Below are 17,500 nucleotides of genomic sequence, written 5' to 3' on the forward strand. Positions count from 1 at the left end.
AAAGCAAGGCGAGTCCTCACAATGTGACTGTGTCATCCGGTTTAACAACACGGGTGGGGACAGAAATCTCTCTCCCACACACATGCAATGAAACACTGATGGAAACAGAAAAAAATAGTGTCACTAATCACTCAGTTACAGTCCACATTAAGCTTTTTCCCTTCCCGTTACTCCCCAATCTCTCTCCTCCCCGTTTTTTTTCATCCCCTGGGGATGATGGGAGATGCAGCTGGATATACTACTCCCTCCCGCTGCCTCTCTCCCTCCCTCTCTCTCCTATCTGGCACTGAGGAGAGGTAAACAGAGGAAGAGATCGCATTTGGTTTCTGAACTGTTGCAGCACTCAGTGCAGCCACACACACACACACACACACGCACACACACACACGCACACGTTCTCTTATTCAATTTCTATCCTATACACTGCACACACAGATACACACACTCATGCACACAGCACTCTGGGGTCTTGGCAGCAGAAGATCCTAACGGTCCTGGACCAGTCTGGACGTACGCGTGCCAGTGCAGACCGGCCAGCGTTTACCGAAGAAGTGAAGAAGAAGAAAAGCAGGACAAGAGGAGCGTGTGGTTTTGTGTTGGTTGAATCCCCCGGATCGAGCCCCCGGCTGACGATGGAGAACACATGAGGAAGAGAGAGAGATCTGCGGGGGCACTCAGGGGGAAAATGCTGCTGAGTAAAGTTTGTGGATATTTCTAGAGGGAATTATCATCCCTTGAACTTTGGGGAAGAGTCGCAGAGGACGGACGCTGTGTGCAGAGAAAACGGTGAGAGGGAATTTCAACACAACGTTCCTGATGACTTTAATTGCTTGTTTATGTATCACACTTATTTTGAAAGTAAAAGCATGTTGAGCTATTTTTGATGCTTACTTTTCTATGGTTTGGTCTCCTCACTGAACACGTACTTCATCATTTGTTAGATGACAGCTGATTCTTTAAATGTTTCTAAATGTAAAAGGCTGAGTATTGATCATGTGTCACTGTATGTAACTCCCCTATAGGGATCCTGACTGACCTGTTTAAAACGTCCTCTACCCTCTTTTCAATATTGATTCAATAAGCTTGTAAGATCAATAAAAACATCATTTGTTTAATCATTCTGGCTAAAAAAAAAATCAATTTTCTCTCTTGAGTTTCTGCAGGAAAGTGTTGAAAATCTGTTTGTTGTTTCTGTTAATGCATTATATGTATGGCTTTGCATCTCCAAAACTCAACAAAGATGGTTTGAAATGATCATAATAAAATAACTTCTATCTTATAATCGTGAAATAAAAACATCTGGAAGTCATTTTCTCTTCTTTTCTCTCCACACCTTCTCCAAACTCCTGTTTCCCGTCCGTAGCCTGCAGGGTTGGACTTTGCCACCGTCGGGCTCTCCCATCACTATGGCGGACCCCAAGCCTTCCTCCTGCCACCTTCTCCTCGTCTTCCTCCTCTCCTCCATCATAACTCACCCTGCCCTCACCCAGGACCCATCCGTCACCACGGTGACGGTAACCGAAGGCGACTCGCTGATCGTCCCCACCACGCTGGCCAACCAGACGACTCCCAGCTACGTGGAGAGCACGCAGAACTCTCCTCTGGAGACGGGGCTGTCCACTCCCAGCAGCGGCGGGGACGCCGACGACGAGGACGTCCTTCCCTCCGGCGGGACTCGTTGCCAGGGTTACTACGACGTGATGGGCCAGTGGGACCCGCCGTTCAACTGCAACGCCGGCGTCTTCCTGTACTGCTGCGGCACCTGCTTCTACCGCTTCTGCTGCCAGTTCCGGCAGCAGCGGCTGGACCAGAGCATCTGCTCCAACTACGACACGCCCATCTGGGCCAACACCGGCAAGCCCGTGGCCGCCATCACCGAGGGCCAGGAGGACCAGGACCGCGACCGCACGCACCTCATCGTCTACATCATCTGCGGCGTGGTGGCCATCATGGTGCTGGTGGGCATCTTCACCAAACTGGGCCTGGAGAAGAGCCGCGGAGGAAGCGCGGCGGGAGCCGTGACGGGGCAAGCCGACCTCAACTCCAGGTGAGGGGCATGAGGCCGAGTCTCGGTGTGTGTGTGTGTGTGTGTGTGTGTGTGTGTGTGTATATTCATGTCCGTGTGTGCTTGTGAATGCATATAATGTGTGTGTATTTGCATGTGTGGTGTGGATGCATTGCAGGCATGATGGGAAGTTGGACAATCTGACTTCACCGCAGCAGAAAAGAGACTAACAATTACAACACAACGTCGAAACCTCCTCGAGAGGCGGCTTCGTGTTAACACACAACTTGTTTGCTTGGAGTTTTCAACTTTGAATGTGTACCTGAAGGCTTACTAACGCGTGTGCATGTGCTTGCGTGCATGCGTTCAATCCAAGCTCTCTTCCTTTTCTAACATCACATCACTAAGTTTCACCCGCTCACCCCGACCTCACAAAAACCTGTCGGAGCAGAAGCTCACCTTGTCATGGAGGTGTAACCTCACCCTGCAGCTGGACAGCTCGTCAAATTTAGTGTCGACCGGAAATATAGTTCTGTTCATATGTCCTGAACCATTTTAACTTGCTTAACTATTTCTATTCAGACATTCAGAAAGAGAGGAGTGATAAATTGAAAGAAATGTGGGATCAGCGTGCAAAAGGCTGTGCTTTATGAGCCATGTCCTTCTCTGGGTCACTGATCAGTTAGTGAAAGAGACCATACCTGTAAGGTGTCTATACACACCGGCATACTCAATATATCACACCCTTATTTTTGCTTTTTCTCCTACTTTTTTAATGTCTCTAATTTTTGATTTTTTTTTTCTTTCTATTCTTTATGTGCCGTTTCTTTCTTTCTCATATTTTCTATTTTCTTTTTCATATGCTTTTGTATTTCACCCCTTTTGTACCATTTGCTTTGCTTGTAAGCATGACTTATATTTGAAATAAACAAAAACATGAAAGAAAGACACATGGACCAAACCATTTTTGCTGCTTGTTAGGAGTCCGGTTGGTGTCGATCACTCTTGAAGAACAAAAGTCTTTGAGGTTCTCTACGAGAAGTCTTTCTTTAAATGTATCTCACGTGTGCCAGGACTTTCAGTGAGCACAAATCAAATCACTCATTAAATAAAACATAATAATTAACGGGCTGTAGACATGTTAATAAAACCCATCTCCAACTGCTGAAAAAAATATGATTTCCCACTTTGATGAGCATACAACCTTGTGTACAGTACGATATTTAGCATTTACTGTTTCATAATTTAGTCTGAAACACACTCAACCATCCACACACACACACACACACACACACACACACACACGCAGACACACACTCCCGCTGCAGTCGGGCTAAATACTTGGTCCAGGGTTCAATCTGTCCGCCTCAGGTAATCATTACAGTAAACAGCGCACAGCATGTGCTCAAATCTTCCCGCTTTCATCCCAATCTACCTCACCCTCTTAGCCGCATCTCCAATTCTTCTTATTTATCCGAGCGTCTTGTTTTTTGATCTCGTTATCTTCCGTGCCATTTCTTCCTCTCATCCTGAGTTTCTTTGTTACAAATCACATTACTCACAGGACTCAAAGTCCTCTTCACTCGCTCCTCTCATCCTCCGTCTCATTCTCCAGCTATCGTCCGTCCTTTCTGCTTCTCCTCTCTCGCGGTCTTACTCTCTCTTTTCATGCCCTTTCTTCTCCTTTGGGGCCAGCTGCACTCACATCTTTATTCACTCCTCTCTTTCATCTCCATCACCATCACCATCACCCTCCTCTACGGTCACTCCTGCACCTCACTCGTCTCTTCCTCTTCTCAGCGTGCTTTTACTTATTTTCTTTTTCGCATTTCACATGAGAAAGTGGGCAGCGTGGACAGCCACGCTCTCCCCACCGACCAGCACCTCTGCTTGTGCGTCTCCCATTAACCTGAGCTGCAAAACTCATTCGGCGGGTAGCACACAGCCAGGATTAATATTTCCTGCAGGGTAGCACCTCACTGAAATAGAAACACTCCCGCTGCATAAACACCCTCCCTCCGTGAGCCCATCTCAACAGATTACCTCTCCTCCCCGCGATTAAACAAATTTCACCAAGATTACAGCTTTACCACTTCTGGACTGCTCTGCCTGCATGCTCATTTACTTATTAACCTGCTGACATCAATCCCTGGTCCAAAAGCGTTGGTGAAACTAAGACCTCATGTACTGAACACACTTTTTTTCGAGGTGACGTGCATAAATATGTGCATATGCCGGCCCACTTTAGAGTGCGAAGGACATAAGGTAACTTCTGCACTCTGCCGTGCACCTGCTCTGGATTTCTCTTCTTTTCTTCCCACTGTCTATCACTTCGGCTCCACATGCTGCGAGCAGAGGATGATTAACTCTCTGAAATCCCACCAGTTCTCCCAAATCAGCTTTGAACGCTGCAGATTACCCTCTTCCCACACGCACACCTTTTACTAATACATGAACCCGACCAAATCGTTGTGTTTGCACGCTGCACTGCTTCTCAGACAACAAGGGGGACGCAGGGCGCCGCCTTAGGTCAGAGGTGTCACGTCTAATGAAAGGCCTGAACTGGAGCGAGGCTGGCTTTACACCTAGAGAGTAAACAAACACAGATGACCTTCATGATGTACACACGCACACAGACCCACGCACACTCGCAGTGATTTATAGTGTAATTAACAACGAGAACGATAGTAGTGGCATTTAGGTTTCCGTGAGCACGGTTCAGAAAAACCACGGCGAGGGGTCAGAGTAGCCAGGAGGAGAGATGCACCGCAGTGCAATGTCCACCTAACACCTCAGTGTGAGAGGCCGAGGACCAATATGGCGGCAGCAGAGGTCACATGGTTCAAACAGGGAGCGAGAGAGAGAAAGAGAGAGAGTTAGAGTGTGTGCAAATGAGTGCATTCATGCAAACGTGTGTGTGACCCGTGCCATTTGTGTGACCCAGCTCTCCAGATACTGTCAACACGATAAAACAACTTATATTTCATACGTAGAGCAGACATTGTCAAACATACTGAATGTATCTTTTACTACTCGTGAAATCTGTTGAAACTGTAGCGGTATGATGTTCAGACCGATTATTTTTACACTGAACACAATGGTTTTGTGGAGATACAAGATTTACATCCACGCCATGTGCATATAGATTTGTATAATCTGCCTTTGAAAGTAGTTTATCTTTAGTGTGTGTGTGTGTGTGTGTGTGTGTGTGTGTGTGTGTGTGCGTGCGCGCATTACGGTGTGCTTTTCAGCCATTATGTTATGTAATGTAGGGCATTGTCACTTAAAGGGTTTGACTGCTCTGCCCTGATTTAAAGCAGACAGATAAGCAATACTCAATACAGCGTGGGCAAACATATGGACCACAAGCGCACGCAACAACTGGGATCTCTTTTCCATTTCGCTCCCTTTTGCTTTGACACACACACACAGTACACCGACACCAGGATTTGGTGTCATGGTTTATATTTCAAAGACATGTTTGACCTGTTGATGGGATTTTCAGTGATAGTTGAGAAGTTGGAGCATTTCTTTTGAGCTATAAAATGAATTTAGCGTGTGTATACCTTCACTTAAACAGAACACTTCCTTTCACATAAGATGCTGGTTCTCATAAGACATGCTTTATAAAGGTTTCAATTTTAACAGAAAACTAATCGATGCCTTATAAATTAGCAATAAGCATTCAAAGGAGCAGCTTTTGGTTTTAGGAAATCCCTTCGGCTGGTATTCATCCTCATGCAGTAGTACTTGCTTTGTCTTTTTGACTGCTATTTAATCCGTCTTGACGGCTTGTTAGAAAGTGAGAAACTCATGACACTTTATAATGACTTACATTCATAACTGCAGACTTGGTGATTTGTTAGAAGGTTGCTAAAGGGTCATGAGTTTCAAATGAGACGTCAGATCTGCACTTATATAAATTGATTCCATTACCACAATCTGCCGGAGACGGCGGTTCATGTTAATAACTTCTTAATAAATGTCAGGATGTTTTGAATAATTCCTGAACGGTAAATTAAAGAGCTAGACAAAAACAACAACAACGCAAGTTCCACTTTGCATTTCTTTCCAGCCAAAAAACTGAAGTATGACTTACTTATGAATCAAACGATACTTGCTTGGTATGTACCGGCGCATCTGCTCGAGCAGAGCTCCTCTGTTGAGGAACCAGAGGCGTCCAAGGTCCAGGAAGAAAGTTAGGGCACTTTTGCTTTCAGCGGACCTAAACCTACGGTTCACGAAATCTGCACTAAATTAATTACTAAAAAGATTGAACTTCACTTAATCAAAGTCCAAATTTGCAGAGATACACTCGACACATGGAGCTATTTTAAAGTAGAACAAAAAGTGATCATGTGCAAAATTAAAAAGCGGAAGTTTTTTTCTTCTTCTGTTCGATCATCACCTAATAAACCAGTAACACACATACTGCTGCAAGAACCTCTCAACTAGTATCACAAGTGTTTTCTGTATATTATACCCCTTTAAATTATTCAAACAGAACTCAAAGTTATCGTATTCTAGCGGCACAGAGCAGACATGCAGTTTGAAGCCTTCAATGGTCAAAAGAAAAAGTGAAAGATTTGAGGTAAAACTCGCTCAAAGTGCGACGTAATGATGTGCACATTATGTGTAACGGCCTATTGGTAGAAACAGCAGTTTTCTACTTATTTTTAATTCACAGATATTCTACATCTGTGAATTTTTCTCCAACCATAACGACGGCTCACTGACACACAGCATGTTTGCATGTTGGAACCACATCAACAAACCTGCGGGTGCACACATCTTTTGGGCTATTCTACTTTTGGGAGAGGGAGGGGCGGGGCGCTCCAGGCAGGAAGCGAACCACACCACTGTGAGCCCTAAAGATCCGTCTTGTGAGAAAACACAAAGTTTTCAGTGAGTTTCCTCCTCTGCTCCACTTTCTCAGCTCCCCTCCATCTCTCCTGCCTTCGGGTGGAGCTGTCACTCTCCATCCCTCTCACCTGTCACCACTGTGCGTGTGAGCATGTCTGCATGCATGTGTTTTTGCTCGTAAATGTATTAAAGTGTGCACACGTATGCGCCTGCGTCACCACTTGCCGCAAATCCTCCCAAAGTGAAAGGACATATGAGTTGACAGCTTCCTGGTTGTGACAATTCTCACCCTCCAGCTGCCTTACCTTACTCTTTGCTCCTCTTGCTCCTCGGTGCCGTGGGCTCCACCGGGACCACACACAGTTAAATGTGGGTCAGCGCCCACTGACTCAATTGAGGGTTTCGCTATTTCTCTTGGGGAAGCAAAATGGTTGAAAAGTTGGGCCGCTTTTTTTTCCTCGTCAAACCTCGAGGTTGCATTTCCATTTTTTGAAGGCTGAATAAAATAGCTGATTTCAAGATAAACATTTTGTCTGTCACAGTCAAACTCATATCAGTCAAAAGTGAAGTTCACAGGAGCAGCATACACACAGCGAGTTGGCCCCTGTAGCTCCATTTCATCCTTCTCCCAAACTTATAATGGGCCATCTGTCTACAGCTTCAAATAGGCCTGAAAAGCAGCTACAACAACCCACAGAACTGTGTGAGCTACTTGAAAACTTTTAATTTTCGCACAAAACTGCACTTCTTCCATTTTCAAGTTGGCTGAATAAAGAAAAATCCCTTGGCAGCCTCTCTGCCAGAGGGAAAGGCTACAAGTTAGCTCATTAGCATGAGAACACAACCACTCAGATGCTACTTGCATCAAACAGCTGAGTAGTACTATGTACTATGTGAAACTATAAAGGGTACCTGAGAAATAAGAAATCACCCAGGGAACAATATTTCGAAAAGAAAAAAGAAAATACATGGAAGAGGAATTAACAAGTTAGCTCGTTAGCATTAAACCCAACTGCTCGAGTTGCAATCTGCATCTAAAGACTGAACAACACAAAGATATGTAAACACTGTAGAAACCACTAAATGCTCGTTAAGATACAATAAAATTAGATTAGATTAGATCTCAGATGTCGCAACAGCACAAAGAAAGATATAAGTAAAAGATTCATAGCGTAATAAAACAGAGTAATTAAGATAAGACATGAAATAAGAATAGCATTAAAGTCAAAGTTACGCCACAAAGTAACAAGTTACGAGTTTCACATGTTGACTTTGGGAATAAAACCACAACCGCTCGCGCTGCCTGCATCTGAAGCTGAACAATAACACAGAGTACGCAGCTATGTAGGCTTCTTTAAAACTGAACGATCACCATGTGTGTCACCGTTAATCCTGTCTGTCACACACACATTATAACACAGCTCTCTGCATGTCGATGACATGAGCAGTCAGATGTAAAATGCCTCATTGCGTCCATTCTTTTTGCAGCGTTTTAATGACAAATAAAATGCATGAAAAGCATGTTTGACTTCATTTATTTGGTGCTCAATTAAATTTTTTTCCTAACGCATTGGTAGATGTACTGTACTCTTGAGTTAGCATTATGCTCCTCATCACATTCACTCTCCCTTTAAATGTTATGTTGAGCAGCAATACTTTTGAGAAAATCATAGCACCTAAAATACTAATGATATGGCAGATGAAGCATGAGAAAAATCTAAAAGCGGAAGCATCAACCCGCTGCAAAAACACAAAACTACTTATGTGTGCAGGCGTGTGTGTGTGTGTGTGTGTGTGTTTAAGATGCAAGCTGTCAGCTTCTCACTCTCTATCGTTAATCGTCAGCGACAGCGAAACCAGCTTTAACTGTACCTTTGATGAAAAGCGGGCGTGATGAGTGACACGAGAGCAGCGACAACAGAGGGGGAACAAAGAGACTGTGACACGGAGATATCTGCCACAGTCGTTTTATTTTTCCAGCGGATTATCGAAAAGTTTTGCTTTTATATAGGATGGTTTCCAGAACCGGCGGGTGACCAGAAGAGACGTCACTGCTCTGTCCCCATGTGTGTGTTCATGAGTGTGACGGACAGTGCAAGTCACCAAAATAGTGACTTTTATCCGTCACGGTGTGTTTTTTATTCAAGCTCCACACGCTTCTTTGTCATTTATTGGCACATGCCACAACTTCTAATTTAAGTGGTAGAGATACAACGGCATATTAGTGAAAGTGCATCCGCTTGTGCAGCCAGAGGATCAATAATGTGTGCATTAATGCATGAGTAAGATGTGCAGGCTGTATAGATGTGTGTATCCAGCCAGGACATTTTTACACAAGATAAGGAACTCTGCAGAGAGACCGAGAGAGGAATTCTCTGCTCGGAGAGTTTCATCACATCAGTACTCATCACAGAGCGTGTGTCTGGCCGGAGTAATTGACTGTTACAGGACATTAGCAAAGTCTCATCTCAATGTGGCTGTGATGTGATAAGAGAACATGGAGGTACTGATGGTCCCACAGATCTTGGGCACATCTCTGTTGCGTAACATGCTTGAAAGTTGCGGGAGAAGAAACCTGAAGGTTACTCATGGAAATATCTACACGTCATATAATTGATGATTTCCCAACGGCGGAGAATTCTGTGTCACAGAAAAAGAGGAATCACTTTCTATAAATGCTTTTGCAGACATTGTAAAAGCATTTTGCACAATCTCAGATTGTCTAGTTTAATTTTCCAAACCACACCTGCAGAGAAAAGGAGGATTGTTTCAGAGTCTCGGCGAGAGCTCTGCCTGATCGTCTCAATGCAGGGCCACAAAGGCCCCGTGTGGGTTTGTTGAGCTCGACTCGTAGCTGAACTGGATCCTTTTATGAAGAAAATTGTAAAAAGAAATTGCCATTGACGATGTTTTGTTAAAAAATATGTGCATGCAAAATGGTGAATGATGCAAACTTCTTGGATTTCTGGTAATTCTTGCAACTGAAACATCACAAGCTCTTCTAGGACTGATTACAGTAATTTAAAGAAGTTGGGTGTGAAGCATGTGAAGTCAGTAACAAGCGCAAGTTTCTAATGTCTTGTGAGTGAGTTTTATGTTGGTGAAACAACTTTGACGTAAATAAACGTAAAAAAAAACCCACAGCAACTGGATGATGACAAATTGTAATGACATCATGAGGGTAGTGACGATAAATAGAACCTGCGTCATTGATTTAGACTTCATCGTTTGAAGCCACCACAAGCTAATTCTGTCAATCCATCCCACCCGGCAAGTCTTAATCTGTTAACCAGCTGCACGGCCATCTTCCCTCTTTCAAAGGCATCCGCAGAAACTCTCCTGAAGCTCAGCCAACGCTCCTTAAACACTACACAGCCCGGAGACAGGTGCCGTTTTTGTTGCAGATTAAAAGTCCAAATCAGCAAGTTGTTTGAGCGGCGAGCCAAGAGAAGAGTGCGTGGAGGCCCGAGGCGCCGCACACCAATGAGTCAGAGAGGATGAGGAGCGGAGAGAGAGATGAAGGAGAGGAAGACAAACAATATGGTTTAAAGAGGGCGAGAGGAGAGAGAGAGACAGAATCAGGGCTGAGCTTTAGGTGAGGAGAGGGCAGAGAGAGAGAGAGAGAGAGAGAGAGAGAGAGAGAGAGAGAGAGAGAGAGAGAGAGAGGAAGACTGGAAGGAAACAAAAATTTAAATTGAAGAAATAAAAAAGAGAAAAAAAATATTTCATTGAAATTAAAAAGGAACAAAGATTGCTTAAAACCTTTTTTGTTGCCCAATCCATGAGTTAAGAAGGTGACAAATTCACACTCACACACACAGACACACACACACACACACACACACACACACACACACACACACACACACACACACACACACACTCACAATAACATTTATGAATATAATTATTCTTTTACAAAACAGCTTTCCACAAATAGAGTGTAACTCATAAATGATTGATTTTGAAGTCACATTTATTTTGTAATTCATCTTCAACCTCAAAATACACCCAGAAATACACCATGTATTTTTAGTCGTATTACTCCTTTTCAATGACTCTCGGGAGTCAAATCCAAAAGGTCGCGCACGCACTCGCACAAACTGTACACGCGACGCACCGCTCGTCTGCACGACTGCGGCTGATACGCAACGAGCGTGATTATGATATCTGACACTGAAACGGCTCCACGCCACCGGCAAAGTCCCCGGAGGAGACACACCGCTGCTCCCTGAGATCCTCACGCGCACAAACACTGCGTGGACGATCAGAGACGTGGCCGAAGGGCCTCACTTTGCTATTTGGCAGGTTGAGTGTGAACAAGCCGCCGCTGGCGGTCGTTGTCAGGTCGGTCACACTCTAGGTCAAGTGTGTTTTGTGCACCTGTACATATCCGTGTGTGCATGTGAGCGTGTGTGTGTGGGCGTGTGTGTGTGTGTGCGGTGGAAGCTAAACACATGAGCTTCGTTAGTGGAACAGGCACCAGTGTTTGAATTATTGATCAAGGGAGTGAATACCATCAACACTGTAAATTCAGCAAATGCACAGGGAGCAGAAATGTGTTTATTCAAAGTGATGAGTATGCCTGTATGTGTGTGTGTGTCTGCGTACGTGTGTGTACACAAGATGCTGTCACTCTTTTGCATTTCTTGCATCTAACCACAACAAGCCCCGAGTCCAAACATGACCATATTGCGGCAAATCTTGCCCGTATGTCGCTCAGCTAAAAGGCCGCCAGTCAAACACAGCTGACTGGAATTTATCGTGGAGGACACACAGCAATAAGCACGTGTACACACAAACACACACACAGCTTGAAGATGAGCCACTTTCAATGGAAATGTGTCTCAGCAAGCACAATCTGATTAAACTAAACCCCAAAATTCAGGAGGTTGACGATGGAATGGGATAGAAAAAAAAGAGCTGAATTTGAGGTCACATGACATAGATGGTTTTAAAATGAAGGCAGCGGCTTCACCCGGTTCCCTTTCCGCCAAACGTGCTATAAAAAAAAAAGGTTAATCCCTCGACGTAAATGTGTGGGCTGTCCTTTATTGTAGAAGAAACGGCGACAAAGGCAAAACAATAACATCCAAATGTTCCGTTTGGACTGCATGCACATGCATGTGATGATGTCTGATGATCTCTGATAACCCAAACGCCATCACACAAAGGTTTATTTTCACACCTGACAACCACACACAAACACAGGCAGGTAGGAATCATGAAAAGAAAAATACACACACACACACACACACACACACACAGCCTGTGAAACCTTTCCCCTGAGATGAGAGGACGTACTGTAAATGTAGCTCTTGATGGTGTGTTAGCAGCTGTGTGTGCATGTGCACGCGTGTGCGTCTGTGTGTGTGTCCGTCAGGGGAACAACTATACACATCTGGTTAGCAGATGATGTTTTGCTCGTGACAGAAGGACGTAGTTTATAGATTCAAGCTGTGCAACCACTGCAACGTGAAGACATATTTAATGAATTTACGAGTTGAAGGATGATAAAATGAGATGAATTCATGATTTGTTATTCCCATCTTCTTCATTTTTAAGTAATCAGGGCTCAGACAACACTAATTTACGTCCAGTGTGTGTGTGTGTGTTGGTCTCTAGGACACTGACAGACCTGCTGAAACAGCAGGGAGGGGAGGTGAGCTCGGTGGAAAACATCGCGGCCAGTTCGCCCAACGGAGAGCGAGCCAACGGCATTTCAGCCAGGATGCTGCGCAGTCGGAGTGGTGAGTACACAGAGAGCACACACACACACACACACACACACACACACACACACACACACACACACACAGCTTTAGGGTAGCATACATTGTACTACCATGGTATCTTCAGTATTAAAAGCCTGCAGGTGATAGAAACACACAGTGTGTGTCTGTTTGTGTGACGTCAGTGAGAATCACATTCCCAAGACAAAAGAAGACAAAATGACTCTTTAAAGTTTTTCTTTTTCGCCGTTCATCAACTCCATCCTGATGTGAGCTGTGATATTCAGGACTAAAAACATTGTACAGACTTAATTTACATTAAAAATCCTCACATACACATACATGTGCAACTGGTTTTAGGATTCCTAACGATGTAAACTGTATAAATATGTTGTAATGTTATTTCATTGGCCTTGTTTAGGACATATTGTTTCTCCATTCAATCTTAAAATTCAGGATCTCAATGTCAATGCTTTAAAAAAAAAAGAAGTGTAAAAACAACAACAACAACAACAACAACAACAACAACAACAACAACAACAACCTGGTTGGTTGCTTTGGTAAAGAATTTTCTTCTCTCAAACCAGACAGAAAGAAAACTCCCAGAGCTCCCCTGACTTTATTATAAGAATGAAGAAAAGGAAAAAACATCATTGACTCCTGATGTTCCCCAACAGAATTGAGAAAAGCAAATATATGCCACATATCCTTGCAGCGCGAAAAGCAACACAAACTACAAAATCACACACACACACACACACACACACACACACACACACACACACACACACACACACACACAGACTAAAAGAGTAACTTTTCTCTGGTAAACAAGAGCTCTACCAGTCTGTCACTGTCGGTTGAGTGTGTCCTATAAGCTCACGTCTCATAATTTCACACATTTCTCGCACACACACACACAATCCACATACATGTATGAATAGTACTGTATGTTAGCATGTTAGTTTGTGATTTCCGACGCAGCGTTTCTGATTAAAATCCGGAAAAACACATCAATCTTCCAGAAACAGGAAGTTGCCAATCATTTATTGTGCAGCTTTCATTAAAATCCTACACAATGGAGGTAAATCAGTCCATTTCTTCCAGCAGCTGGACAACTGTGCGAGACTTCCCTTTCATCTCCGGTTAGTTTGTTGTTTAGTCCCGCCGGCTGTCGTATGGACATCTATCCAACATCAAACACACGACTCCCCTCAGATCCAACGCAGGACATAGTGCAGAGCGCTGTACATGCTGTCTGATACACATTGGTTTAGGTAGAGCTGAGAGGAGAGGACCGACTGAACAATAGAGCTCCATCTGGAAGTAGAACACATTCTTGCTGCACGTGCAACACACATACACGGATTAATTATATGTTAATATAAGCAGGCTGCACCCCTACAGGCACCGTGTGCTTGATTCCCATACATTCTCTATACGTGCAATGCATCAGCCTGCACTTTGACCAGGTACGCCCTCCTCTTTAGTACGTAGGCTTCATCGTCTTTCATAATGTTTGGACTGACTGTGCGTGTGCGTGTCCTCATGTGTATGGATTAGTATGCGCTTTTTTCTTCTTCTTTTTTTCATGCCCGCGTGAGTGAACATGTGAGTGTGCATGAGTGTGGGTGTCGGAGGCAAGGAGAGGGGTCGAGTGTTTGATATGAGAGCCCCCCTGCTGGGTGCATCGCTCATCTCTTGCTATGCAGAGTTTCACACCCTGCTAATGACATGAAAGGACATGGAGCATGAGGGGGACGCTTTAAAGTGAACGTGTCACTGATCACACTCAAAAGGGCAGCAGAGTCATGTGCTCGAGCCAATATTTAAAAAAAGAGGAAGAAGAAGAAAGAAATGGAAACATGTCTTTAGGGTAAATGTTCCACACCAGCAGCAGCTTTATTGTTTCATCTCTTGAGCAACTGCGACCAGAGAGAGTTCGGAGAATAAGAAGCGCCAAAGTGCACAAGAAAACATCAAGTTGGGATGGAGTTAATAGAAAAATATAGCTCGGTGACTCGTCTGTAATACTCAGATACTACAGAACTTCATGGCATATATATATATATATAACGTTGTGTCGCGTCGGCATGACTGACCACTGCTGCCGTCGGCGAGCAGAGGTCTGTACTGAGCTCGACCCCCCGTGCTCGAACACCCGCACGCTGGTCCAGTTGACTTGTGAGACTTACAGGTTGGGGTAGAATAGAAAAAGCTGATGTCTCCAATCCTTGGATTGCACTCGTCGGGCCGGTGTCAAAAACTGTTCCCCCATCAATTTGTGTTTCCTACCTGAATCAAACCAACACTTATCCCTTAACCCTGTGGGAGAGAGCAATACGTTCAAGAGAAGGGAAACACTATTTGACCGCTAAAAAACGATCCTTTTTGAGTATATCCTGGCCAACATATAATTAAAACAACTTTGGAGCAACCAGAGAGTGTATTTCTCCTCTTTTGACCAGGCTGATATCAAACCTCCTTCAAACTAATTACAGATTTTCTAAATTGCAACTCTTTACACATCTCAATACTACTGTTTAAAATAAATGACTGTAATTGATTACTGCGTGCACACTCTCCTCTACGTTCTCTACTTTTCTCTGCCTCTTTCCTAATAATTACTACATGTTGGCTTCTTAGTGACTCCTACACCCTCCCATGTTTTCTTCATCCTCAAAAAGGTTTCAGTGATATTTAGTTGTCAGCAGTGTGCCGTAAGGTTTAAAATCTCTCGCTGAGAACCACCGGCTGCTCGGGGATTGACATAATCATCCGGACGCCTCTGCGGGGCCAGACGTCTTAAAACTACTGCATGTTTTTCAAGCACATGGTGGACTCCTGCTATGAAGCCAACACGTGGCAGAAAATGACAATTGAATTAGTAAATGTTGGCATGGGACACCAGTCCACTGCCTCGTGTGTAGTGAAAAGGCAGGAAACCTGGCAGAGGAGTCAGTGATGATACCTGTTGATGCTAAATGAGTCTCCGTGCACATTTAACACTCTTCCGAGTGGGGGAAAATGTCCACTGGCTTTTTGTGATCCATGAAAACAGATAGCAAAGTGGGCCGCTTTGTGCCAATGAAACAAACAAAAATCATCATCCTCGCATGACATCTGAACTCACGATGAGATGTTTGAAGGGAAAAAAGTCAAGTTTAAAATCGTAACTTTGTCTGAAGGCTCTGTTGTATAACAATATCTCCACGTTGTGTTGTTTTTGGTCAAAGCAGGGTTGTAAGAAAGCTCCCAGGTTGACATTTGAAGGTCGACGGTCAGTGCATCACATCATGAACCAACCTCCCACCGGTACGAGAGAGGCAGGGACCTTTTTGCTTCATTTGTCAGAGACACAGAGCCTGTGGCTCTAAGGGGACGCTGTCCATATGATGAGTAGGCGAATACAAAATGTAAAGCAAAGTGTTCCCTAATTGAGCCACGGGACAAAGTGGAACACTAAATAGATTGCCTGGGCAGAAAACAGATGAACAGTATTGGTTTTTCCATAGCAGACAATATGGCAGATAGAGGCCTTTGGAAAAAGTAAGGCTCTTCACTCACAGCAATTAAACACATTTGAAATGGTTGGAGGCAAGTGTTTAAAGGCCTGCTGACGTTCTCTGTGGCTGTCATTCTCTTTAAAGCCAGACTTTGTAACTTCTGATACAAAATAAATGACAAAATCTTCCTTGTACAACTTAAAAGTTTCACTCAGGAGCAATAAAACACACCGTTGCGTCATTCAACACACTCCATTTGGGTTTTGTTGCTAGAGCCTTAACTCAGTCTGGTATGACCAATAGCTTGCGGTGGCTAATGTTAGCTCAAGCTAATGTTAGTTAAAGCTCATATTAAAGCTTATGTTAGTTGAAGCCAATGTTAGCTAAAGATAATGTTTGGTAAAGCTAATGTTAGCTAAAGCTAATGTTAGCAAACTTTAGAGCGTTGAGAGTCTGTTAACCTACTTTGTAAGTCGTTACAAGAAGCTTTAGCATCTTGTAACGAGTAACAGCGTTAGCATTTACTATTATCTTGTAGGTGTCACAGCGGTAAAACTAAAGTTACATGGGCTCGCTGTAAAGACATTGAAACAGAAAAATGTAATTTCTATCCCGTGGCCTGTGTTGATTATTCATTTATATCTTGTTAAATGCTAAATGTGTGTCAACGTTTTCTCTTTTTCACCTTGTAAAAGGTAGAAATATTTTTTGAAGACAATCTTGAAGCCACGGCCACATTTAAGTGATACAATCTTTTGTTTTAAATTCACAAAACTCGGAAACACACAGTATATTATCATACATGAGACACGCTAACATCTGTTTCACTGTGACTTTAACAGGTCGAACTGACAAAACGTAAGAAATCAGAACTCCTATGTTTCTTATTTACATGAGCCGTAAAAGACGGCAAATGTTTGGCCTTAAAGTCTCCAACAAACATGACTCATTGACGAGAGAAAGCTGGAAGCAAAAAGCGATGACCTATTTATCAAAGACGACGGCAGAAGTTGCATGACCCAGTAACAAATCACTCTTCCTCACACAGATTTCACCTTTTTCTCTCTCCTCATACTCAGCTGTCAGATGAGTACTCGTCTCCTCCAAAATGTTTTCCTGCACTCTCAACTCTTCCCGGAGGTCACGAGAGGCAAACTACTTCATTCTTGTAAATTAATTATCTCCGTTTGAATCTTTGCTCCCCTGTTTGTGTCATGTTGATTACTCTGACAAAAGGCATGTATGTGTACGACCAACTCAGCAGATCAGATGGCACAGAGCGAGGATTATTAAGTGCGCAGGGGTGGGAGAGGATTGTGTCCTTCTGCTCTGACTGCGCTGCAGTAAACGTTGATGCACACAGACTTTCACATACGATCTCACTGATGAGAGAC

At 43.8% G+C, this 17,500-nt stretch overlaps 1 protein-coding gene across 1 annotated transcript in view; it reads left to right on the forward strand.

The window, feature by feature from the left end:
• The first annotated feature begins 502 nt into the window (after positions 1-502).
• Positions 503-17,500, forward strand: part of shisa8b (shisa family member 8b) — a 24,076-nt gene continuing 7,078 nt past the window's right edge. Inside the window, exons 1-3 of the mRNA XM_068583794.1 lie at positions 503-786; positions 1,364-2,047; positions 12,494-12,618. Of these exons, the coding sequence (XP_068439895.1) occupies positions 1,407-2,047; positions 12,494-12,618 (766 nt within the window). The 5' untranslated portion in view covers positions 503-786; positions 1,364-1,406. The remainder of the gene's footprint in view (positions 787-1,363; positions 2,048-12,493; positions 12,619-17,500) is intronic.

The sequence above is a fragment of the Clinocottus analis genome, unplaced genomic scaffold, assembly GCF_023055335.1.
Source record: "Clinocottus analis isolate CAN_PGR_092001 unplaced genomic scaffold, fCliAna1.0.p SCAF_19, whole genome shotgun sequence".
In the NCBI taxonomy this organism is placed as follows: Eukaryota; Metazoa; Chordata; class Actinopteri; order Perciformes; family Cottidae; genus Clinocottus; species Clinocottus analis.